General features: G+C 41.2%; 2 protein-coding genes and 1 long non-coding RNA gene across 3 annotated transcripts in view; 2 read left to right on the top strand and 1 right to left on the bottom strand.

Moving 5' to 3' along the window:
* The window catches only part of LOC138028351 (uncharacterized), a 39,526-nt gene extending 37,083 nt beyond the window's left edge, over nt 1-2,443 (top strand). The window contains exon 6 of the mRNA XM_068875854.1: nt 1-2,443. This exon is cut by the window's left edge and continues 1,226 nt beyond it. The gene's annotated coding sequence lies outside the window, so the exon portion shown is untranslated.
* A 6,998-nt stretch (nt 2,444-9,441) lies between these two features.
* On the bottom strand, nt 9,442-11,365 carry LOC138038142 (uncharacterized). The gene is made up of 2 exons (XR_011130196.1): nt 11,211-11,365; nt 9,442-10,134 (listed from the first exon to the last, which is right to left on the bottom strand). It is a non-coding gene; the product is annotated as an uncharacterized lncRNA (long non-coding RNA).
* An 8,083-nt stretch (nt 11,366-19,448) lies between these two features.
* The window catches only part of LOC138028343 (short transient receptor potential channel 6-like), a 29,778-nt gene continuing 21,726 nt past the window's right edge, over nt 19,449-27,500 (top strand). Inside the window, exons 1-2 of the mRNA XM_068875845.1 lie at nt 19,449-21,135; nt 27,072-27,498. Of these exons, the coding sequence (XP_068731946.1) occupies nt 20,179-21,135; nt 27,072-27,498 (1,384 nt within the window). The 5' untranslated portion in view covers nt 19,449-20,178. The remainder of the gene's footprint in view (nt 21,136-27,071; nt 27,499-27,500) is intronic.

Genomic DNA, 27,500 nt, shown 5'->3' with positions numbered 1-27,500 from the left:
TCTTTGAAATATTGCTCTAAGAATCGCATTTCTTGAGAACTTTCCATTGCACTTCCCATGCATGCTCTGCCTCCGCGAAAATATTTTACTGAAAACTGAGATCCTCGCACCCTGAACATAATAGACGAGTTAACAAGTTCATGCCCGCACAGAGACAAATTCACGCTCAAAAACTGTCGAGTATGTATGGACCTTATTGCAGAAAATTGAACTCCCCTGTGTAATATTGCCAAAATTTCAAAAATTAAAGGTCACTCGCTTAAGGTGCTTGTGGTCAGAGGTGTCGCAAAAAAGCGATGAATTATCTTTGAAGCCCTAGATTTCATTTATCAAATAGTGTAATCTAATGCTCCTGTAAGTTGAGCGCTTTTAAAAATCGTGGTGAGACTATCAGAGTCTATATATATGGAGTAGCTACAAATTTCAAGAATCGATACAGACACCATACGACATTTCAAGCGAGTCCCGATTCCATACAGAAACTATAACACAGAAGTTTACAAGTACGTATTGACCCTCGAGGAAGGAAAACATCGTACAAATTGAAATGGATAGATCTCAAGAAATGAGAAGTCTAGGGCAACGCGAAGGCTTCTTTTCCTAGCCTATGCCTCGTGGAGTTATTGTGGTAGGGGTGGTGCCATTCTCCAACCTCGTTCCTAGGGCTTTCCTCCGCCGAGAGTAGGGCGGGTTACCAGTCTTTTCCTGCCCGCCCTACTCTATGCGCCGAAAAGCCCTGGGAACGAGGTTGACTATTCCCATCTCTTCGGTAATACTAGAACTCATTTTACTGACTTCAATTGGATAGAAAACGAAGTAAAGTTTGGAATGCGAGTGCTGGGGTTCGAGCCAGTCATGTATCGTGGTACGAGTAGTTTTATCAACAACCACTACATATGGTCAGTAACCTTGGTTCCCAGAGCTTTCCTCCGCGGAGACGTGGGTGAAAAGCCCTTGAAACGAGATGGTATGGTCAGATATCTTTGGCTGAAATCGAACCTAAAGATATCCACTGAGCGGAAAAAATTCTCATTTGAAAGAACAATCATTTAAACTGAAACAGATACTTCCTTAGAATTTGAAGTTAAGAAGTATATTTCTAGTTTCAGAGATTATGATAGATGCCATTAGGGAGCTTAAGCACGCGCGTTTTTGAGACGCGGACGGCAACCAGTCGTGAGCTGTTTTCTCTTTTAACTTGTCTTTACACAACCACATTTATATTGCTAAGTATTCTTTCTCCATTAGAGATGATAAGTCTAAAAATCTGGGAGACACCACTGTCCTTGTACACGAAATGTTCTCTTCCGGTTACCGTCCGCATCTCAAAAACGCACGTGCTTGATCCCTATTAACAACTTGTGTGGAGTAGCTCGATAACTGCGATGATCTATATATCTTAGAAAACGGGTTTTTATCCGCTGTTTCAGTATCTGCTTAACAAATAGACTCCCATGTTGCCGTGCGTCTCAGTAATAGATCACAGATGACGTCAAAATGTTGTAAGAACAAAAATGTGGCACACGAGGGGATAGCCGAGTGTGTCTCTAATGTCTTTCCCACATTTTGACATCCTTAGTGATCTAGTACTGAAGAGGCGCACGGCAACATGGAATTTATTGGTTTTATATCGTAAAGAGTTAAACGTTTGTAATGATGACGTCAGCTCTGCGTCTATTCTCTATTAGATCATAGATGAGAACTAACCAAAATGTGTGCATTATTGAGATGATCTATATGTCTATCTATCATACACTTTATCTTTGATCATTTCGTAGTTTGCATTAATTAGTGTGAGAATTAATAATTAATAATTACTGACTATTCCAATTGATTTTAGTAGTCTTTTAAGCTTAAAATTAAATCTTGAGTGTTCCTTTATCATTACTTTATGTTTGCATGTAAAATATTATTCCGAGTTGTTTACATTTTTAGGGCGCATTCTTTTGGGGAATAATCGGTTTATCTGTGTTTCAGCAATTAGTTCTTTTTCGGATTGGACGAAATTGCTTTGCTGTGGCTAGAAGCACCATCAGAGCTTGGGTTGAATTAACGTCAACCCTTCAGACACGTTAAATACCATAAATTATGCCAGGCACATGCCAACGGCTTTCTCTCTAACCAGGAGCTCATCAAGAAGAGCCTCTATCACCCATACTTGGCCCTGGCCTAGTAGTCAACTCTTTCGCTCACGAGTAGACTTATTTAAAGGGGCTAGGTCACGCTATTTTCAGTAAATTTGTTTAATTTTGGTAATTATGAGCTCTAAACGTCAAATTGGCAGAGCAAGAGTCTTTCATTTGCAAAATCACGGCCACATAACAACTGAAAATGATTTTCCAGCTGTGTAAATTACATTTTGATATAGACTGATATAAATTTGAAAAAAGGTTGGCCGACGTTTTTCAAATTTACCCAAATTCAATCCTTTTCAATCCTCTACATTTTTGTACATGCATGTCCCTTCTTGGAGTCCCTGTGTTTTGTTTGAGTTCTTCTATAGTTTTGAACAGTTATTTTGATATTTTAGTTAATTCTATGACCATTCGATCAGCGCTGAAACTGCCTAAAACTGCGTGACCTAGCCCCTTTAAGGGAACCTCCACTAACAAAATAACTTTAACCACGGAGCATACTGTTTACAATAAAAATTGTTCAAACTTTTTCTAGTCAAAGCGTTTATAATCGAGAAAAATAACTTCAAAAACGCTTGTTTTGGCTTTCAAATTTCCCAGGCTCCACCATCTTGAATAATTGTGATGTGTCATGGTTGCCCTACTGTTCCAGAACAAACACTCTTTGTGTCAGAACAATAGGGCAACCACGACGTGTCACAATTATCCAAGAAGGCGGCGCCCAGTATATTTGAAAGCCAAAACAAGCATTTTTGAAATTCTTTTTTTTTGGGATACATTTACGCTTTCATTGGAAAAAGTTTGAACAATTTTAATTGTTAGCCTTATGTTCTGTGGTTTAAAGTTCGTTTGTTGTTTTAGTGAAGGTTCCCTTTAAAGAATGCCTTCCTTGGGAGATTCAGCACGCCCACTGTTGTAAAAGCCAATCAAAACAGAGCTATCTCAGTGTCAAGGGAAATATGATACTTTTTCGCGGGAAAACCTGTTCTTAAAATAACTTTACTCGGGAAAGGGTTGACTCAAGGAATTAGTGGAGGTGGAGGCTCCCCTACGATTGATGAGCTCCTGGTCTAACGGTATAACTCAGTAACAGACAGTATGTTTTAAAGCCGTGTTCGACCCTTTGATCTTCAAGTTTTTCTCTCACTTTTTTGATTAGTAACCTCTTCCCGAAGAGAAAAGGTCATCTCGGAAGAAAACAACGACAGGATATGTCATTTTTTTCGGGAAAGGGTCTCAAAAGAATGGGCCGTACAGTTGTACATTTAAAAGTCTGGAATCACAAAACGTAAAAATATACTTTCGACAATCTATCCAAAGGGCTAGCGCGAGATAAAAAGAAAACTATTGTAGAAGAACCAGTGTAGTTGACTTTTAATTAGGGACCAGAGTACTAGTCCACAGTCAAATGAGTGTGCTACAACCAGGCGCTTTCGTCTCGACAGGAAAAATACTCGTTTCCAGAGCACCTAATGGCTGGTACTTTGCACTTTCCAGCTGTAAATCGTTCGTTGTGAAATAATGGAATGTGCCTTGTGGAAATGATGTGGACTAGTAAACGTTATAAAAAAGTGTGAAAATGTGTATTAAAACTACCACTTGTTGTGAGTTTGTGTAATACCGCAATTTACTGCGTGAATGGAGCCGAAAAAATGACATTTAAGTTTTATGGACTGCAGTTATCGGTTAACTGTGCTTTTCCTCTTTAAAAAAAGGCTGGTTTTAAGATCTCACCACAAGCATTAGATCAAGTAAATTAGTGTGTTTTGACTGACGTTTTTGACCGAGCTACTAAAAGTTACCCATGACAAATACCCTACGGAGCTTGTATGTTGCTGGCCTCTCCCTTAAAGTTTTTTTCCTCCGTTTACCGTCGACAATGATGGGTTTTTCTAAGTTTGTGTTTAGTCGGTCGTATTCAAAAAATCTAAACAAGCAAAAATAAAATCAAAAGCAATCGAAAAGGAACAATTTTCAAGATGCAGAAAGAGTTGAGTTGCAGGGGTAGACTGAACGACTGAGTTAGAGAGTTAATGTGGTTCAAATTCGTTCCCAGGGTGGAGGCAAGGAAGAGAGACCCTGGGAACGAAGTTGAATGTGGTTCAGCTCACATATTTTCATCCCAAGGGGACAGAAAACCTCTCCTGTGGAAGAGTGTCACCTTTACCCTGGGATTAAAGTTACTATAACCGCTTAAAAGTTTAGTCATTACTTTCTTCATATCTTTTTTTGGTTGAAACCTCAAAAACATAGGTCAGTTGGGGGACGGTAAACGGAGAAAAAGAAGCGGACGGCCTTATGCTTAATAGTGGCCTTCAGACTGGAGTACGAGAACAAGTACCAGTGCGATTTTTCTGTGCTGGGAACGAAAATTTTCGAATTGCGCGTTTTCAAAACTGAGATCTCGTACACGCAGTTGTCCTCGTACTGCAATCTGAAGGTCGCTATTGAAAACTAGCCTTTATACGGTGTATCCCATTTTAATGTCACACTTTTACACTTTTACGTGGGCATTTACAATCAAAGAAATGAACGTCAATTACATTTTCTGTTAGCCGGTCTGGGGTAAATCTTCCGGCTTCAACCTAGCAAATAGTTCCTTGATTTCTCAACAGGGCAACATCTTCACTTCCCACGGCCTGCTCCCGTCTGACCTTGTAGCTCAGTCGGTAGAGCGGCGGAGATCTAACCCGAAGGTCGTGGGTTCAATTCCCACCCTGGTCAGAGTTTTTCTCTGTCCTTGTGTGGGCCCATTTCCATCTGTAGGGCTAACGCTCACATGGTTCATATGGGATTGAAATGTAGCACTTCACATTACACTCTATTCAGTTAACTCTGTTTACAATCTATAAAAGCCTAGTGCCGCCCATACACCCACATGTTCACCCGCATGCGCAAGAATGCTCGTATCTGAATCTACGTTCCAGCACTTAGCAAAGTCCCTTTTTGACTTATGCCTGTTTCTGCTTAGGTGGCTTCGTACACCACAAGCTTTTTTAGAGACATCACGCTAAGTCGGCCACTTCTGCTGGAGAGAACAAGACAGCCACAACACTAGGGACTCCATCCCCTAGTCTATTTCGAATAGTTTGTGGGATCTTTATCGTCCCACAGAGTTTAGGAACAAAAGTTGATTGAAGGGACCTGTGGTTCTTGAAATGAAATTACAAATCCAGCACCTTCTCCTCAGTTATTTCAAGATCTGAGTGTTGGGTCTCCCGCATAACAGCGCAACCAACTGAGCCACCGACGCGCGTATTAAAGGTATCCTCCCAAAAAAAAACAAAAATTAAACTTTAACTACGCCTTTATTCGCCTTGTACTTAATTAAGTAGAAGGTAAAGTCTGCTTACGAGCCAAGTGGCCCATTAGGCTGGACCTTATCCCAGTTTCCGTAGCATGAAGCGACAAGGAGTATTTCTACTCCCCCCTGGATGGGATGCCAGTCCATCGCAGGGTTAAATTCGCCAGTACCCAGTAATGCACCTGAGTGGACAGAGGCACCGTGAGAGTGAGAGTAAAGTGTCTTGCCCAAGAACACAACACAATGCCCCCAGCCAGGGCCCAAACCCGGACCACTCGATCCGGAGTCGAGCGCGCTAACCATGAGGCCACCGCGCGTCCCACGCTTAACTTACGTACATAAATAGAAGAAACATAATATTTGTTTGTACTTGATATAACCTAGAGCTAAAATAATCCTAAGATTTTCTAGCCAGTTCTCCAGATTTTAAAGTTGTAAAGAATTGAGAAAGAATCTATTTACAAAGAAGCCGTTTTAAAAGTACAATGCAAAAGAGAGAAAAGATATACGCTTAAGTTATGTTTAACTATGTTGTTCTGACAGTAGATAAGGTTTCGATAGTTTTGAGAATTGGTATATGTTTAGTTTTTTTAAGATTTGAGGCAAATTTGTCCCAGACAATACATACAGCATAGGAAGCAAAAAGAAAAATTACTGTGACGTTTGACGACTTAAATCCTCTCCGTTCTTGATTCAAAGGGAATTTTGACACCAAGAAATGGCCCGTTAAGTTTCGGGACTTTCGAGAAATGGGCCCCTGGAGCGAGGCTTCCTTTTCCCGAAACAGCGCCGGGCTGGTAATCGAGCCCGCCTAATTCTTCTGTGGACCATCCTGCCTCAAAATCTAAGAATTGCGGATTCCTTGGGGAAATTCAAATGACTTATTAGACAATCAGATTCTTGCGAAAACAACTATGTTTTAGCTTGGACGGACGATTTACAGTGTCGACATAAAGATCTTATATTATCGCACCTTAATTTTTCACGTGCCTATGTTGTCGGTCAAATCTGATCCCAGGTTGAATCCGTTTTCACCCAGGTTATTTGGTGATCCTCATTTTACCTACAGTAGGCTACAGCACCTAATTTAAAGCAGTTATCAAGCCCCTAAAAGGACTGAAAGCACCTATACCTTCCGCCCTGTCTTATGCATCTCAACACATCTTAGACCATCTTAATGTTTCCTATCATCTCATCGGTTTCTGTATTCATACATTTATCTATTTAGTCTCAACATTATAACATAGTACGGAAACGAAGAACTGTGCAACGCACTTACCAGTACTCGAACTCGCACCTCTCCAGATCTATAGTTGAGTATCTTCACACACCAGTCTCTACACAACAGTGTCTACACAACAACGACGAACATGCTCAACCCAATACAGTTATTTTCATTATTCACTTTTGTATAATAAGTCAATAATTATTGACATCCATGTATAACAACCAAAAATCCTAAATCCTAACTTGACCCTAATTTTTCTCCAGGCTTAAATTTAGGCTCCAAATAAAAGTTTCTTCGATTCATCTTAGTGCGTATTCAAGCAAGCCAGGTAAAATTAGAATAACCAATTTAACCTAGGTAAAAACGGATTCAACTTGAGAACGAAGGGGTTTTACCGGCAACATCTATAGTGAATTGTCCAGCCGAGTGCGAGGACCACTCAGGTTTCTCATTCGTACCAACCTACTTATAGGATTCTTCGCGCCTACTGTACAACATGATCAAGATGGGATAATTGAGAAATACTTACGATAGAGCAAAGCTATGTTTTGGAATGACGTCCCCCTTTGCAGTAGCCATCATTGTTGCTTAATTGCTTAATTGCGTCGATAAAAGAGACGTATTGGGTATCCTGTTTGTTCGTGGTTGGCCTGTGCACGTCCCAAGCGTGAGAAATCGAGAGAATCGTTGTGTTCGAAATCTGCGCGTCACCATAGCATCCAGCATGCCAAGCGTTTGCTATGCGCCATTTTGAAACGTCACAATCACATCCAGCAAACCGATTAATCGTTTGGAAAAATTCGGGAAAAATCGGAACTGTGAAAAATGGCCGAACAAAAAAACACTATTTTGCAGATCAGAATTTCATAAATAATTGTCATCAAAAAAATTGTAAATTATTATCCTTGATTCCATAGAAAAGTTCCGTAGAATAACAAATAAACAATGGTATGTTATTTGCTGATGCAGATGTCAGGGTATCTTGGAGATATAAGCGTATAAATTTTCCTTTTAGCTCCAAGAATGGCGATGCGAAGAAAAGATGCGAAGGCGAGGAAAGGGACTACAACCTTGCAACACAGAGGTATGCCAAGCTTTAAATATATGTTGCTGACTGAGCTTTCTCGGTCGAGACGGTTGGGGATTGTTCCAATTCTTTAACGTGACCAAGGCTGGTCCGATGCCCAGGCACGTCGCGACAATTATGGATGGAAACTGCACTGTTAAGGTTGAGGCCCTCATACCTGGTCAATTTGTCCCCTCCAAAAACTGCGAGAGACTTACAAAAGTGTGGCATTGGGGAATGTTTCAGAACTACAAACGAGTGCAAATCGAGAAAACAATGCTCATATAAGAACTCTTGGTGACGGCATTTTTCAAGGAAATGCTAAATTGCCCACTCCAAAAAAAGTGGGAGACTGGTGAGAGTGTGGCCTGGTGGATTGTTTGGGTGGACGACAGTATTCATCTTCGACGACAGACACACGCAAATCGAGAAAACAGTGCTAATATTCAAAGTCTGCATGCAACTTACAAAGGAAATGCCACTTTGCGAAGATATTGAATGCCCGACTTTTTTCGCTAACTTTTTTTTGTATGAACTTTTCATCTTTAGTGTTTTTATGAGGCTCCTAAAACTATGTAGTCCCAGGATCTAAGCTACACACTCGAGCCTGGATCCGGGCAATTATCAATACCCGGCTGGGACCTTTAGATCGCGGGATGACGCGCACTTCGAAAAATGTCGGCCTCGACACCGCGGCAAAATGAGTGCGCAGGCTTGGGCCACGCGCGAATCGTTTCCACGCGCGAGGGACTGGTACCAATTAAATTTGCAATAGAAACAACAGCGCGGCAAAATGGCGGCAATTTAAATTCTCTGTGTTTGTTTTCATTTTGCGATGATAAGGACAACACTACTTTGATAAGGTTTAAATTTTGAAGAGAGCTTCCTGAAAGACTAATCTTCCATGTGTCTTTTCAAACCAAAAAACTATATTTCAAACCAGGAGAATTTTACCTTGCATTCGAGCGCTAGAGCAAAAGGACGAAGTTCGTAATGTTATTAGTCGCGATGGTCTCTGCGTTGGTAAACCTCTGGGGGGAAAACTGTGCACTGAGAAGGAAAACGCCGGGTAAACATCTTTGCAAGGGCAGAATGATAATTCCTTCTGCAAACATGGCTTATGTTGCTCCTATTGAATGAGGAAATCGTCTGTTTGTTTCATTGGAATCATTTGAAATTGAGAAATAAGCTTAAGTTCTTTTCATGCCCGCATCCCACTCATTCGGCAACTTGGATAAGTCACTTACCTGCCCTCCATTCTCATATTTTACAACACCAGTTACTTTTACAAGAGCGGGGCAATAAAATAAAGAAAATAAGTCTTAATTTTAAGAGAGGATCCCAAAAAAGTTTTGAAACTAAGTATAAATTTGACTCCAATGCTACTTGATGTTTCCCTTTTACTTGGAGTTTGGTAGTGGTCCATCGTTGAAAATATTTTTTCAGTATTTTTCCTGCAGCTAGCTGGTAACTGTAATTTTTTTCACCAGCTTTGTCGATCACCGTGTAGAGCCTTGCTGGGATGAGGGTGGGGAGACATGAGAATCATGATAATGAAACCATTCACCTGCATGTGTTTGGAAAATACTGATTTCACTTTTGCATGCATTGCACCAGCAAAAATCCAGCCTAAATTTTGCACTGTGTGTAAAGATACTGAGAGAGGAATGTAATCATACATCCAGCAAGACAAAAGGCATTCTGCTTCATACTCTAACATTTTATTGTGCACAACTGATCCAGTTTCACTACCCAATGATAGACCCACAATGGCTCTATCTGGACCCACAATGACTCTATCTGATTCCTTTTCAACAACAACAACCACAACAACTACTATGGTATGTGTTACCACAAAACACAATATACAGTAACTCAAATATCTCTCTAATTTTATTGTTGTAAGTACTGTATATTCATTATTAAGACTATTACAAGTAGGAGCATTCTCAGAAGTTAATATCCAAACCCATGCTCAGCAAGAGAAAGACTAGAATAACATACAGCTGTATTAATGAAAGTAAGACAGTTTACTTGAATTAAAAAACCAAATTATATTTGCTTGTTCAAACATTGACTTAGAAGGTGTGGCAAGTAAATAATTGTCGTCCTTTTCTAGACAATTTTGAAGAGCCGTTTGGAAACCATCTTGTATTAATCACTGACATGCTCACATCTGTGATGTTTAATTTGCAGTAATACTGTTGTCATCATGCCAGATCTCATGCAGGAAAAAATGAGAGATAAATAACAACCCTGGCTTTTTTCATCACAAAACCAATAAAATATTCAATGCTGAAATCCTCATCACAATCTCTGAAAACAATCTGGAATGTTGCTTGCCATGCATGGTTTGACCAGATCAGCACACACACACCAGGAAGAGTTTTAGACTTAAGCACTGGAATAAGAATAAATGACATGTTTAAGAAACAACAGGAAACTGATCAAAGTAAAACAATAATATTATTATTTCTTGGTCATTTTCATGCACAGATGTCACTTAAGATACTTGAAAAAAACATGGAAATCTGTGCCCTTAAACATCCCTTTATAAAAAAAAACTAAACAACTTAACTGACTCCCTTAATAAGAGGTTTTGTCTAACAATGCAGGTAAAAACAGTTGCTCACATCTTGAAAGTAATGACAGTCAAAATGACAGCCAGCCAGATATCAACGAGATAAACTAAGAATAAAGCCAGGATCCGAGCTAGGATCTGAGCTAGGATCCGAGCCAGGATCCGAGCTAGGATTCCGTCGAGCCAGGATCCGAGCTAGGATTCCGCCGAGCCAGGATCCGAGCTAGGATCCGAGCCAGGATTCGAGACCTAACCGAGACCTAACCTAACCCTAACTAGACCTAACTAGACTAGAACCAACCTAAATAGACCTAACCTAACCGATTCGAGACCTAACCTAACCGAGAGATTCGAGAATAAATAGCGGAGAAAGCTCATCTTAGCTCGAATCCTGGCTGGAATCCTGGCTCGGATCCTAGCTCGAATCCTGGCTCGGATCCTAGCTCGAATCCTGGCTCGAAGTTTAGGTATCCTCGATATCAACACTTTCCACAAGATTTCTTCAGGTCATGAAATCAACAGAAATCTAGAGATCAATTAAATTTAATCATACCACAACCTAGTGTGTCCTGAAAAGCAACACAGAGCTGGAAAGGAAAGAGCATCACCATCTACCATACAAACCATTGCTCTTGCCGTGAAGAACCAGGTCACAGAAAAATCCATGGCTCTCATGTCAGAGGTTAAAACTTCTGTTGTGTCAAAACCCTCCGCGTTTTTAGAGGAAGTGCCCTTAGGCGAAAAACAGTAAACGAAAAATGTTATCAGTTTAAAATTTACAACTTTTAGGTCTTCAACGGTGTGACCGAAACACGAGCAAACATGGTTTGGCAAAGATAACTTCCATGGAAACGACATAAACAAATAAATATATTTCATGCCTAAAATAAGCTTACCTCTTTTGACTTTCTCGTTGGAAACAACTCGGAACTACTGTTTAGTTTTTCTGTTGAGTCCATGTTGAGCGTGAGATCTTGATCATCAAAAGGTCCAATAGAACTTTTCCTTCGCCACCGAATAAACTCAAAAACAAAGAGCTCAAGCGCTCGAATCAAATGAATCAAATGTGTTCGAAGCGGAGCATGCGCACTCATTTTGCCGCGGTGTCGTCGGCCTCCAAACATTATGCGCATGCTCAGTACAGAAAAATGGTACTCTTAGTCGCCCGCGTTCTCCGATCAAAAGTTTCCTAATATTAATCGGTTTTTGCTTTTTTATTCTATAACCCGATGGAACTATGGTTGCCTTGGTCGACGAAAGGAGAAAGAAATATTTGTCGAAAGGATTATCCAGACTCTGAACATATCGAGTCGTGGGGGTTTGAGATCGTCTGGCGCATTATCATTACGAAATATATTTCGTCCGGACAATTCGATGCCTTTAATTAAAATATTAATATAATCAAAGATTGTGCATTATGGCTGCATGCTAGTCAATGCAGATGAAGTTACCAACACAGGCGGAAGGTCATCAGACACCCAATATGTAAAATTGGTAAAATTGTCTTAGCTTGAAAGAACACCAACGGTTTGTCGGCTCTTGTTTAACAGATCTTCGACAAAATTGGTTGCCTTCCAAGCAATTTGCAGAATTAGTTTTGTCGCGATGTCTCATGCGAGACATATAAATGCAGCACGCGGATACTTGACTAAGAATGAAAGTAACAGCGTTGGCTTTGTCTTCGATGGTTTCACACGATTGAGTAATAAAAAACGTACAAACGAGCCAACCATGAAGTAATTTGTTTATTATATAAGTACAAGAGATCATAAAGTTAACGAGGTTAGATCTTCTGAAGTATTTTGTGGAGAAAACTAAGCAATAAAAAATCAAAAACTTTGAAAACCATACACCAGTAGACCACCATGATTACAAATTTTACTCCCGCTGTCGGGGCACAGGCCACTCGTGCCAAACTTCAACATAATATTAGCCAATCAAAAGGCTGATACGACAATTTTTCACTAGTGAGAAAATCGTCCGACCAATTAAAAGGCCGATACCACAACTTTTCACTAGTAAAAACATGGTAGGTCATTTTTATTTCATCACGGAAGTGTACGTAAATCTCTATACTTGGGGGTTCGGAATGGAATGGACTGGAGCACACTTTTTTGCAGAAAATGTAACAAAAGAGCCGTCTGAAAATAGGTTGGTCTATGTGAATGCTGTGACATAGACCAAGTATGGAACCTGCATGTTCCTAGTCGTGCCGGACTCCTGACAGTGACTAGACAAATAATTTCCTTATTTCTGTTTCCTTGTTTCATCAAAGTGTAGACAAGAGAACACCTCAAAATAGTCCTTGTTATAAACAAACACTAGGATAGCATTTATCCGGCGGATAGCGCTATGAAAGACAATAGACCCATTTCAGTAATTCCCAATCTGGAGGACAAAACAATGGTTATTCTCTCCCCTGAGAGAAACAAACCTTTCAAATGCAAAACAATCTTATTGCTTTGTCCTCCAGAATGGGAATTAACTTAAAGGGGTCTATTGTTTAAATTGTCCAGGTAAGTGCCAGGATCACTTCTCCACTTCCCGCAAAGTTATACTACCTCGCGAGATGGTATAACTTGTCCTGGTAAATGCCGCAGCCAATTACATTGCCGGTAGTGACAGATGCCTGCCAAATCGTGAGCTGGCAAATATATTTTCCAGACGCTGGCGCTCACCTCGTGGTTCACTTTGCAAACAGTGCTTTTGAAATGGCAGACGAATTCACCCGTAATACTTTCCCGTTCCGATTTACAATTCTTCCGGCCTCATTACATCCCTCAGTTCCTCGGCCAGGACCTTACTTATTTCACGGTGGCGGCATGCAGAACCCGCAGTACCCGCTTTTGAGCACAAATGCTCCACAATTTATGCCATCTTCAGCATCTTCACCCGCATCTTCCCCAAGTACTGGCGAAAGCAGCTAGAACAGTCCGACCGAAGGATCTGTTAACCGAAACTGATGTCTCAATTGGCCATTTTTTCAAAGTTGCGCGCTGTTGTAATTTGAATCTGCTGAGTAAACGGCTAGAATTTCGGGTTAAAATTCACAGTGAAAACAGATTTCAAGTTTAACTAGTAAATGTCGGTCTGGAAACAAACACCTAGAAAGAATGTTAAGCTAGTTAATCGGCCCAGTGAAAACACAATCTTAGTCCTTTTCTACTTGCTAATTCGCTAAAGGACCTACGATCTTTTTTCTCTGCTTCAGCATGCAAGTGGTATCCCCAGAAAATTCTCCAAAATCAGAAAAATGCAACGGCGATTTCGTAAAAGTCATGGATGGCGACTGTTCCTCGTTCAGAGCTGAAACAAACAAAGTGAAAATTCCCGTGACCCCTCTTTCCTGAGAAAATACGTCATGTCCAACGCAGACAGATCATGAGCTCTTGCTGCTGAAGTCAGTGCTAATAATAAAACAGTTTTATAACAAAGCTGCTTTAGTGTCAATTCTTCTAAGGGTTCCAAGGACTCTAGGAATGATAAGGCAGTCTTAACGTTCCATGTAGAGCGGTATCTTGGTTTAGGGGGTTTAATCTTAAACACCCCTTTCATAAAACGAATCACAACGGGGAGGCTTCCTAACTGAGTACAGCCAACTGGGTCATGAGCCTAACAAATAGCTGACCTATAAAGAGCGGTAGTCTTGTATTCTAAATTTCCATGTATAACTAGGAAGGCAAGGAATGCAAGAACCTCTGCTACAGAAGCTGAAATGGGGCAGGAACCCTGTTGAGAACACCAGCGTACCCATGCCCTCCAGTGGCCTGAGTACCGCTTCTGGGTGGCCTTTCCCCACGAGGCCACCAAGATGTCAACAACTTCCTTTGAAAGCCTGTTGCTTGGTAAGGGTCCCTGATAGTGGCCAAACTGTCAGATGAAGGGACTTCCACAGGGGATGGTATGCTGTTGGCTGAAATGGGAGAAACAACAGAGATTGGCGCTGGTGTAGCAGCAGTGGGTGATCCACCAGCATCTGAATGAGATCTGGAAATCATAGCTGTCCGTTCCAGTTCGGGGCAATTAGGAGGACGGCAGTTGCTTGATCCTCTTTAATCTTCCTCAGTACCCGAGGCAGAGGGACTACGGGAGGATGGATTAGACAAGTCCATTTGCTCCAGTCCAGAAGGAATGCAGCCACAGCCAGAGCCCCCGGATCTGGGTACCTCGAGACATACTTGGGTAATTAATTGGTGGTTTAAATGGCATGCAAATAGGTCCACGTCTGGTGTGTAAAATCTCTGACAAATGGACTGGAAGATCTTCCTGTCCAAGGTCCATTCGGTTCTGGTCTCGATCTGCCTGGAAGCTGTGTCTGCTACCACATTTTGGATGCCTGGAATACGCTGAGCTGTCAATGATACTCCTGCTGTCAAGGCTACTGCCCGAAACTCTAGGGCTTGTGCAGTCAGAGCAGGGGAGCGGGTACCAATTAAAAATATATGGATTAAGCGGAAAATAACAGATCGCGTTTAACAGTGTCAAAGGCCTTACTGAAGTCCATTGCAAGCACCCTAACTGCATTGCATCCCTTTTGATCCAAAGACTTAAGAATTTCGTGTTGCATTGTTAACAGGGCATCAGTACAACTGTCACCTTCTCTATAAGCAAACTGCGTGGGGCTCAAGCTACTCTCGACAATGTTCTTAACATAAGACTTATAAACAACCTTTTCTAATGCTCTAGCAGTAACTGGGGTTATGTTTATTCCTCTAAAGTCGCCATTTTCCTTGAGAATTTCAACCTTACGAAGAGGGGTTATGTTGGCACTCTTGCACGAACTCGGCCATGCATGGGTTTCAAGGGACAAGTTCCATATTTTAGCTACTACAGGCGTACGAAATTTCAGCATAGTCCTTCCATACCCGAAAAAGGATCTGATCTGGACCGGTGGCTGTCTTCTTTAAACCTAGGAGTGATCTCCACACCTGCATTTCGTTTACGCGTGGTATTTCAGCATCAGGTGGAACTGATATGAGTTCTGGTTTAAGATAATCATTATCAGTGCACAAGTAACCGAAAAAGCAGTTGAGATCCCTAATTTCCGCTTCGCTTAGTGTACAACGAGAAGAAGCTTTATAACTGCAGATGGCATTTGTTGTTTTCCACCACTCTCAACTTCCGATACCATTAGCAGAATTTAAACGAACTGTGTTATCCATAATGGCTTTAGAGATTCTCTTCAATAGATCTTTATGAGAACTTTGGCCTTGATCTTCAACAAATATTTAATAAGGGGGCTCATCCAAAAAGGATCGCGTGACGACATTTGTTCTATTCATACAATTCAATTCTATTCAAGGCATACAAGCATTCAGAAGTTCCAAAATTTTTGTCTCGAGACTTGTCACTGCAAAAGTACGAAACCCCAATCCACTTGCTCAAGTTCAGAATAAAGATTGGCCTTGCGATGTTCCCTGCAATCTCTAAGTTGAACTTTATATCGAAGTGGCTTAAGTTTTATGCCACGAGGTAATATCAATCCCTTATGATCGGTCTTCGTCAGCATCTGTATAGGATAGCAAAGATTGAACAAGCCTGGATTATTGGTGAAACAATTATCCAGGCACGACTCTCCTCTTGTGGGAAAGCTTACCAAAAGACGCCAGCCAGAAAGCGATTCGAAACGGGTAATATCCATTTGATTGAGGTCTCCTCCATACACAAACAAACCGTCCGCAAAACTCTCCAAGATGGAGTCCGCCAAGTCAATTATACAGCTCCTCAGACTCGTTTCTTGATAATTACGCAGCGGTGGGTGATAAACTCCACAAATCAGCATATGTTGTCCCTTGGGCAAGAAAGTAGTAATCGCAATCAGTTCAAACTCTACCGATCTATATACATCGATAACCTTAATATTGCTGCTGATGTAAATGGCACTTTCCCCATTTTTACGCATGTCCCTTCTACTCCAGTTACTGTCTCGGCGGTATAGAGCATAATTTGACATGGCGATAACCGCGTCAGGAACATCGAGTCTTAAATGAGTTTCAGAAACCACACATATGTCAATATCATTCGTGTGCAAATCCATTTCAAGAGCCATGGGGGATCTGATGCGATTTTTGGTCTTAAGATGGCTGCAGATATTAATAAACAAAAATTTAGGGACAGCGTACCTTTCATCCATTTGACGATGAAAACTAGCGTATCTTGTAACCGGAATCAACACACGATCTTGAGCATTCGGCCCTCTGCTGCGCCTTTGTACATTAAAGCGACTGGTAATAACAACAGGGATATTTTGTTTAGAGGTTCTACGCCTAGCCCTTTTACCGCGATAATGTAGTAATTGATGTTCCTTTAAATCCTTCAGTACTTGTCGATCAAAACGTGGTGCGATCAAAACATGGTGTCGATCAAAACGTGGTCAGGTAGTGTCCCCGAAAGGGCTGCTCCCTCCTGTGTGGTCCTTTGGAGAAGTGTTTCGAGGCCGGTGTGCTTATAAGCTTGCTGTTAGTTGAGCTATGGTCATGTTCACTCTTGATGTTTGCTCGGAACTTGTCCGGGAAAAGGTGCTTATCTTCTGGGATACCTTCCCGCAGAGTACGTTTACCAACTTCAGTGAGGAACTCAGAGAAGCGTTTTTGCCTCCAGGCATTAAGCCTAAAGTTGGCGTTTTCAAGGAGGACTAGAGCATCTTTCAGTAGGTCCTTAATGGCATCAGGGTCGGGACCTTCATCGTCATCCTCTCCCTCTGAATTATAAAGGGCTGTCAAGGCTACTAACAAGGGACGAGCCACAACCAAGAAGGCAGATTGACGTTCAGCCAAGCCATCATCAAAGGCGAAGAGATCCTTTGTTTTAGTGTAACCATGCCTCTTTTTTTTTTTCCTCTTTCATCCCAGCCTCCATCATTGGAGTGCGCCACGAAGCAAAGAGGCACAGCGCATGCGCATCTTTCTTTTAATATTGTGGTATCCAAACCGCGGCCGCGCGACATATGCACCAGTATTGCGACTATCAGTCGGAGAGGGGTGAACGAGAAAACATGATCAGCAATTGCAGATAAGTGACAAATTGTTGTTTTTCTGGGTGCTTACCATTTTGCCAAAAATCCGGAAATTTCGTTTTCAGGTCAAATGGAAAGGCAATTTTCCCGTAGCTCTTTTCGGAAATTGTGGATAACCTTCAGAGGTAGTTCTCTTTTTCCGTTCGGAAAGGAATTCGGGAAATGCCCCTACCATTTTCGAGAATCGGTCCGTTTCCAGGCTCTTTCTCACAAGATCGAGTAAATAACCAGGATGGAATGCCAGGTTCTAAATGGTAAACGCCATTCTTATCCGGTTGGTCATTAAATTAGGAAAATCGCTTACCTTTATGCAGCGATCTTTCCATCCGGATTATTTGCCCCTCCCCCTCCCCCCCAATACAAAATATGTTCCGCCGTCCCTGCAAAAGTTTGCTCTGTGCACTACTTTTGACCTGAATGAATGAGCTACTTTATCTTTGAAAGGGAAAAAAAGACTTGATTATTCGGTTGTTCTGAAAAACTATTTTGAGGTTGAAACTACCATAGAATTTGTTTATACAAGACCACAGAGGGTGGACTAAGTTTATTTTGTATTTACGCGGAGTAAAAGCTTTAGAATTCTGAAGCTGATTTATAGAGTGTACCATAATGAATCGCCACCATGCATCGCAAGATCGTCTTCGTCGTACAATTTGACAAATGGCCATCTTCTCGATATTCCACGCTTCGAGTCAGGAAATGTTTTATTAGATCGATTTGTAAGTTGGACGCGCCATAAAGTAGTCAGCGATGTTGATTTTGGTAATGTATGATGTAAAAAGTAAACTAACTTATTCGCGATGAACGAATACTCTATTTTGTATATAGCTCTTAGTGTATCTCAGTTTTTATCAGCTTATTCTTATTCTTGTATATAAAGTCTGCTTAACCTTAGTAATCTTAGTTTCGTAAATTGTGACTTCCAAGTTTATTATTTTTGTTTTGCAGTTCATTATTATTTATAAACGACTCCACAAGCTGATAGTTTTAATTTCCATCGTGTTTAAATAAAAGGCTCTAGGTTATGTTATGCACCGCGACAGGACAATCTTTTCGTGGTCCACGAAAGTCGCTATTTGCACCGAAAGATATTCTCAGTCTAAATCGTGATCGTTAGAGATCACCTAATAAGGATTACTAACTTCTTCAATTTTCCTTACAGTCATTTTGCTTGTTGTTTGCATATTTTTTGTCTATAGCTGAGATTTTTTTATGATTACACTATCGACTGATTTGCCCTAAAGCCAAACAGGGACGTCCCAAGACGGGAACGAAAATCTTTGTAAAGTTGGTTACGAGAATTTCAGTCGTCTTCGAAATTCGTGGACCATGAAATATTAATTCCGCCATCATCGAGGCACTTACCTTTAGTACATCTAATTGCATGAAGTGACAAATGACTTTGTCAGCTCGCACGGCTCGCTTCGCGACAGTAATTTAAATAAATAACATTACACACTTCAATAACTGTACATTTAATGTTTTTGTTGCTAAAAAAAAATACTCGAAGTTTGTTCTGGCGCATTGTCTGTTTGATCAGTTACTCGAAAAAGACTCCGCTGCGACCGTTGGTCAAATTTAGTGAATAAAATCCTAAAAATCTTCACACAAACCTGCCTGTTTCACCGTGACTGTTCGGTTCAGGAGCCCGTTTCTCGAAAGTCCAGAGATTTTCCGGGCCTTCTTCAGGTGTCATAATTCCCTCTGTATGTTAAGAACGGAGAGATTTTAAGTCAACAAACCACAGTATCATTTTGCCTTTTCTTCTCTTGAAAACATGCTAAAATAACAGCTTGCGAAAACAAGCTGAAGGCAGTTTCGTAAATAGCTTTTCTGGGGCCCGTTTCTCGAAAGTCCCGAAACTTTACGGGCCATTTTCGGGTGTCATAATTCCCTTTGTATCTCAAGAACGGAGAGGACTTAAGTCGTCAAACTTCACAGTCATTTTTCTTTTTGTTACCTTGAAAACACGGCTTTCTAAAACAAGTGGTTGGCAGTTTCACAAATGGCTTTTCGGGCCCGAAAAGTTTTCGGGACTTTCGAAAAGTGGGCCCCTGGCCCCAAACGTTATCGGGACGTTCGAGAAACAGGCTCCAGATTTGAAAACATTGATCCGGTCAATGATAAAATCGATTCCTTCTGAAATGACCAACGAGTTGGCATTTTTATTCATCAACTCAATACATCAATTAAGTAGGATTGCTTGAGCTGGATCGTTCTTGCTTTGACGTTGTCTCGAAGAGACCATGTCTCAAAGAACACTCCGCTACGACCGTTGCGCGGATCGAGTGGAATTTGCACACGAACCTGCCCATTTCAACCTGAACGTTTTTGTTCAGTTTCCAAAAATTTATCCGCTAAAACCCTCTGAAATGAGCAAAAAATGTTGTTTACTGGATCGCTAAAGCGAGTCAAGGGTGAGTGCGTCGCATTTCACAATAAAAAACAGTGGTGCATCACGGTAGGTGATTAAGAGGTCTTTAATTTTTAACAAAGTTCTTTGCCGGGTTTCGTGATTACAATGTTTATTACCGGTAACCCGTTTTGATCCATCACTGATTTGACGTGGAAGTTTAAGTACTGCGATTGCGTTATACGCGCTCGCTCAGCTGAAAACTCTTAAGAGCATCAGTTTATCAATTTATCATGTGAACTGAATCGAAAACCATTCCTCAAATATATTCTGTCTGCAAAGGTGGTAGGCGTTGTTTAGCAATTCAAATTAGTGCTTCCATGAAATAGTCTATAGGCTTTTATCGTAAACAAATTGAATTCTGCGAAATGAAAAAAACTTGAATACGCTAGCGCATTTGAAGACAATGAGCCCTTGTTTTTAAAGAGTTGTCGACATGTTTCACGAATTTCTCGAAGCCGTTTCTGAAGACGTTGAGGAAGGAGGAGACAAGAACAAAGTTAAAGAGTTTCTTTCGCAACACAAATCGGAAAAAGCAAGTGTGGTCAATGGCTGTCAAGAAAAGCAGAAAGAAATTCGAACGCAGCTTGTGAAAGCCCTCGACAACAAAGAATTTGACGAAGTATTGAAGTTAATAGTCGAAGATAATGGAGAGAACGCCAAGACACTTCAAACTCTAAACGATAATGCAAAAGCCATTGCTCAACGCGAACGAAAGAGGACAGCTTGTCTTTGCCAGTGTGGGCAGGGTTGTCGTGATTGTTCCAAGGAAGAGATCGACTCTTTTCTTTCCAAATGTTGTAACAAGATCAAAAACACTTGCAATTGCTCGTGTTGCTGCCAAGGTGAGCAGCAACATAGGGAAAACCTCAGCTGTTGCAATTGCATGCAGCCGCGTTCTTGTGAATGTGGTAAGACGATAAAAAGGCTTTGCGATTGGCTGTGCTTCCGCCAAGATGAGCAGCAAACGATGGAAAACTTTGACGAAGAGGAAAGAGAGTGGATCAGAATACTCTCCGATCCGCTGTACATCAGCTTGAAGTGGTTCTGGAGGATCTACACGAAGCCGAGTGGAAGTGCGTCCACTTCCTTGAAAGATGAAGGGAAGAGAAGAGAAAATGAAGAGCAAGACGTGATTGTTGCCGCTTTACGAGATTCGCATCTTCTTCAAATGATCGCTAGTAACAATCTTCGTCACAACAAAAAAGAATACCAAGGGCGAGCAGATGAAATTGAGGAATTTGCCATAGCTGTTGTCGAAGGAAGCACACACGAACAACTTCGTGACATAATGGATACGCAAGGAGGAGGGTGTTTAAAGCAAGACAAACCTGAGAACTTCAGCCAAAGTTTAAGCGTCCTTAAGATTGCCGCTGACTTGGAAAGGATAAAGGTTAGTATATTTACTATTTTTTAAGTTCAGGATCACCCAGGCAACGACAATTTGTTAGACAGATAAGTAATTTATTCAATACATAGTAGGAGATGGCTTTTGCACCTCTGAGATGGATTTTATGCAAGTAAAATGTTTGCATGCATGGATGCAGTTTTGAAAGCTACAGAAAAGTATTTGTTCAGTTTCTCCCAGTAATACTTAGGAACTAAAAAAGCCAGCCGGCATTTTTTAACTGATAAAAAATGTGAACGCAATTAGTTTTTCAAAACAGAATCGCCGAGATTACATTTCTTTCAATTTTTACGTCAAAAGTTCAAGACTAACTTCGGGAATCTTAGGTGAGCTTAATTTCAGAACCGATCTTCCCCAAAATTATTCATGGCGCTACTGCTAACTAGTCGAAGATAACGAAGATTCCTAAAGATTTGCTGCTGGTTTTACCTCTTCCCTTACGTATCCTCTTCTCTTCAAAACGATACCTAAGTTTCGAAAAGTAGAAAGGCCCGTTGTTTACATTTAAAACATATTATCCGCAAAGCCATCAAAGCAAATTTTGACCTTTCGAGGTTGTACATTTTTCCGATGTTTATTCTGGGATACGTGTCTTTTGCGTCACTTAGAGATGAAAAGTGTTTGGCACATCTAGCGCGTAATAGGGTTGGCGCGTCACATATTCTAAAGTCTAAGTTCATCCTTGTTTATGACAAGCACATTGCGCAAAATGGCTATTGTTCTCTGGACATTTACTTGCAGTGAAGTCAAAATCGTAGATTAGTAAAATTAGCGGCCAAGCGTGACTAGAGTTGTTCTCATTGGTTGAAGACCACGCGCGCTTTCTCCCACGTGGAGTTACTGATTTGTTCATTAACTTTTCAGGGCGGAGATAAAAAACAAAAGACCTTCCAATTCATTGTTTTCGCTATAGAGTGTTTTCACTCACGTGATCAGTAACCTTGTTTATCCACCGAAACAAAAGAAAACGTTTGCATGATAATAGAGCTCAATTCCCGGAGGATTAACTGATTAGAGTGTAATGTGAAGTGCTACTTTTGCACCCCATATGAACCATGTGAGCGTTAGCCCTACTAATGGAAATGGGCCCACACAAGGACAGAGAAAAACTCTGACCAGGGTGGGAATTGAACCCACGACCTTCGGGTTCGATCACCGCTGCTCTACCGACTGAGCTACAAGGTCAGACGGGAGCAGGCCGTGGGAACTGGAGATGTTAAAGTCACTGCAATGAATATGCACAAGTACAAGGAAGGGTTACTTTTTTTAGAAACGTTGGCCGTGTAGCACTTATATTTCAACAGACTTAACTGACTAGAGTGTAATGCGAAGTGCTAAGTATCTACCCCATATGAACTATGTGAGCGTTAGCCCTACTGATGGAAATGGGCCCACACAAAGGCCAGAGAGTTTGGTACACCAACACGGCCGCCGTTCCATTGTTTAAATGAACGAAGTGATATATGAAATGAATCATAAACAGAACTGCGGATAGGATATGAAATCAAGTAAAGCTATGATACTTGCAGTTATGGACGCAATTTTAGCAATTGCGTAGAGAAGCCTGAAAAATTCAGGACTTCAACGGAGTTTGAGCCCGTGACCTCGAGATACCGGTGCGACTCTCCAACCAAGTGAGCTATGAAGCCACTGACGTTGGGAGCTAGTGATTTGTGGATTCTAATTTTCCCGTGAGGAATGAAGCAATGAAGGAGATGATATATGAAATGAATCATATACTGAGCTGCGGATATGAAATCAAGTAAAGCTATAATCCTCGCAGTTCGGTATATGATTTATTTCATATATCATTTCGTTCATTGATTCATTCCTTATGGGAAAATGATAATCATCTCCCAACGTCAGTGGCTTTATAGCTCAGTTGGGTAGAGCGTCGCACCGGTATCGCGAGGTCACGAGCTCAAAGTCCGTTGAAGTCCTTAATTTTTCAGGCTTCTCTGCACCATTCCTAAAATTGCTTCCATAACTGTGAGGATCATAGCTTTACTTGATTCCATCGTTTAGGAACACCAACAAACCAAACGTTCGAATTTGTAAAGACTATTTCCAATGTCGCAAAATGCCGGTTTTATGATTTCCCGCTTAAGATTAGCTTATTTCTTCGAAACACAAACAAAAGCAAAAAATCTGCTTTTGTCGAACTGAAATTAGCTCTCGGCCAAAAAAATAATTCCAGAAAATGTCAAGCGTCGGCCACAAGTCGATTCATTAATTAACGCAGAGACACATGTCAAGCGAGATTAAAATTGTTGGCCTAAAGTTGTGAACAAACGCGTGTTTGTAGTGCTGTGTATAGCAAAATGCACGAGCTTGCAAGAACGATTGTTTCACAATTGAGCATAATTGAGATAGGCAATTTGTTACGTTTTTCACGAGCGAATGTAAAATGAATGTAACTTTCAGTGCGTTTCAGATTCGGAGAACTGTAATTGCAAAAGACTTAACTATTATAGAGTGTAATGTGAAGTGCTAGTTTTCTATCCATATGAACCGGATGAGCGTTAGCCCTACTGATGGAAATAGGCCCACACAATGACAGAGAAAAACTCTGACCAGGGTGGATCATGGTGGGTCACCCTGGTCAGAGCTTTTCTCTGTCGGTCTAATCCACAACAGCACTTTAATGGCAGGCAGATCTTCTAATTCGCTGAACCATTTACGTGCTTTACTGGTTCCGTCCCCCTGGAATACGTCGTCTCAGCCCAATCCTGTTCAGCGCCGGGTGCACAATTCTTGCAGCAGGATTTTGGCGCCAATAATGAGGTGCTAAAAACCCAACTGGATCAAATATCTTGGCTATCTTCTTGAGGAAATTCCGTTAAGTAAGTGGAAAGTTTTTCTCCGGAGCATTTGCTTTAAACATGAAAACGTCTTCTTCTCGCAACCACCTGATATCAAGTGTTCTAACCATCGGTCGCCCATCACCCGTTACTCGTTACGGAGTCGGCGATGACACGTGTCGACGAGGCGTCGCGTCATTCTGCAAAGTTTTCTCTTCCTCGTCATTTTTCTCGCTGCGAAATTGATAATTTTGAAAATCTTGGCTCGGTCGGACTCGAATTTTATCTTCATTGTGCTGCTCTAAGCTGGACTCTTACTCGCTCAACGTCAGTATCCCCTCCAATGTCGAAGAGTCCGATTTTATCTTCTCCAGATACTCCTGTGCTCTATTTTGCGCTTCGGTATATTCGTTTTCCAGGGTTTCGATTTCTTTTCCAACTTTTCTTCTGTTGAAGCGGTCCCCGAAACGTGAATATTCTTCCGAAAGGTTTTCCATGACATTCATTGCTGCCTCTAACGCAGAGTTTTTTTAAAATTATTTTAAACATTCTTAATTATAATCATATTTTTTTTATTGACATATTGTAAAGTTACACGTTTGTCGTCATATTCCTCTTGCGCGTCTCGTTGCTCCTCGGCCAACTTGTAGACCTTTAAGCTTCCTCCGGGATTGGGCGTGACACGATACAAAACTATAACAACAACGTCCCTTTCGGAAAAACATCGCTCTGCTACCAAAAAATGATTACAGGAACAAAAACTATTTTCTAAAACGATACACAATACCTATTTCCTTTAAACGATATAAACAAAAGCAAATTATCGACAACGAAATGAAAAACTCCTGGCCTGTCCTGTCCGAAAGCTGCTTATTAGTCTATTTACAGTTGTGAGTTTAGTTACCTGGCCTATGAATGAAAGTGAGGCTGGTGTTGACCTTGCTTTGATATAAAGCTCACTGCTTTTCTTATGTAAATTCTTACTAATTAGAATGACAACACCATTAACATTAGAAAAGGAGGGAGATCAGTATCATAACAAGGTCAACACCAGCCTCACTTTCATTTGAAGGCCAGGTAACTAAGCAAACACTTAAAGGGAAAGTGGTCTAGAAAAGGTTTCTCTAAATTACTAAAGCTTTTCCCAAGGAATTTAAAAATAATTGCCCTTTTGCTCAGCTACCAGTTACCCGTTACCAGTTACAAATTACTAGCATTTTAGCCCCGCCGTTTCTTCATCATTGTTGTTTATAATACCGGATGCTGATCAGTGGCGCGGCTTGGACGAGTGTGTCGTGAATTTTCTAATATTGCGCGATCGCACTGAGATTTACTGGTAACTGGTAACTGGCGATTCACACAGTTATTTAAAGCCGCGCACTGGTGGTTCAGTTGGTTGAGCATCGGGCTGTCATGCGGGAGGTCGTGAGTTCAACTCCGGCCGGATCAACACTCAGGGTCCTAAAATAACTGAGGAGAAAGTGCTGCCTTTGTAATTTCATCTGCAAATGGGTTAGACTTTCAAGTCTTCTCGGATAAGGACTATGAACCGTAGGCCCCGTCTCACAAATGTCTTCTATGTTCATAAGTTCCCTGTGGGACGTTAAAGAACCCAAACACTATTCGAGAAGAGTAGGGGATAAAGTCCCCGGTGTTGTGGCTGTCCTGTTCTCTCCAACAGAAGTGGCCGGCTTGGCGGTGATGTCTCTAAAAAGGCTTGTGGTGTATGAGGCCACCTAAGGAGAAACAGCCACAAGTCAAAAAGGGACTTTGCCGAGTGCTGGAACATGTAGATGTAGATGTAGATTTGATACTTTACGACAAATGTTACGGATGATTCCCTTTTTAAATAGGACTTGAGTTGGCATTGTGATTATATTGTCTTGATTAACCGGCTATTGTTATGCAAGGGAGACAGTGAACCAATGGCAAGAGCGCCATTTCCAACATGGCCAGCAAACTCAAATTTTCATCCGGAAAGGGACGGTAGTTTTTCTTCATTAAATTAGTTGTAAAATGAAATTCTAGAAGGATTAATCATGTATCTTTCATTATCCGCTGGGTCTTTTTATTTACCAGTTCCTCAGAAGGTATGAAAACTGCCTGAATACTCATTTGTAGCCTTTCCCATACGGGAAGATGTCTCATCTCTTTTGAAGAATCCGAAAACAGATTCTTCCAACCAAAAACGACTTTCCCGATCCAAAAAATCTAAGAAATGATTAATTGCAAGTTCGTCTTACATCTTGAGTAATAGGTCAATGTGTGATAAAGAATGCACACTGCGGCTATGTAATTCTAAGCGGAAGTGAACATCGCGGTTAATGAAGCACCTTGAGCAGTTGCAAAGACGGGACGGGTTCAGTCTTCGCAAATGTTCAGGTCGCTTCCTGCCATTAACTGCTATGATCACTTTTATATTAGTTAGAATCAACCCCCTATATGACGTTGAGTTAAAGAATCGAACCCTGGACACATGGGCGGGGGGCGGGCCAGTTTTCGCCGGCATGACCCGATGGTTATAGCCTTAGATTTCATCGAATCCAAATCGTCAGGATTCGACTGAAATAATTTCGTTTGACCAATAAATGGATCTGCGATTTAGTCTTTGGTGATCCCGAACTCAACTCTTGCCTCCTTGTCGTTAGGTTTCCCAGTGTTTGCATCCATGAGATTGTAATTTAAGTGCTATTTTCACTCCCCTGTTTACCATCTAAGCGTTAGCCTACACAACGGCGGAAAAACTCTGACCGTGGCCAAGCTACTACTTGGTATTCTATACAGCAGTTCACGGAAACTAATACTATAACGAAAGGGGTTCGCTGTTGCATTTAAAACTTGGCCATTAGCACTTATATTTCAACAGAGAAATCTATTTAATGGACTGGAATTTCAAGTCCCATCTTTATTCCATCTGAGCGTAGCTCTAGTCTGAATGGAAAGGAGTTCACACAAGGACATGGAAAAACCGTCTCTGACTAGCGTTGGATTAACGTATTTATGATTAATTTGAAGTGTGACTTTCTATATACGGCAAACATAATCCGGCAGTTCAGTGCAACTTTGAATTTCATCACTTAACCACAGAGCGCACTATCTAATAAAATGTATCTTTTTCAGTTTGTGGCGAGTGGCAAATGCCAGACTATCCTCAATGAGGTCATTTACTTCCAGTGGCGAGGTTGGCAGAAGAAGAACCGAACACCAAAAATTCTATGGTCTATCGTCCAGCTGCTGCTTTTCACCATTCCCGGTATTCCTCTCGTCTATATGATATTGCGATTGTCTAAGGAATGCTGTGGAGTGATTGCGACTTACCAGGAATGCCGACCCGGTATAGGAATGGGAGAAGGACAGAGAGGTTGCTGTGTTTCCTGTCGCTGCGACAAATATGATGGATGCTGTGGTGTTTTTCGACTATTGTTCGAGCATCCCTATTCCAAGTTTGTCAACCACACCATGTTTTACTTGGTTTTTCTCGGCTTCTTGATCGCAGCATCGTTTGAGGAAGAGTTTGGAACAACAGACACAGGACTAGTGTGGATCGGT

Source organism: Montipora capricornis, chromosome 2, assembly GCF_036669925.1.
Source record: "Montipora capricornis isolate CH-2021 chromosome 2, ASM3666992v2, whole genome shotgun sequence".
NCBI lineage: Eukaryota > Metazoa > Cnidaria > Anthozoa > Scleractinia > Acroporidae > Montipora > Montipora capricornis.
The sequence above is the reverse complement of the archived record's forward strand: the minus strand, read 5'-3'. Positions and strand labels throughout refer to the sequence as shown.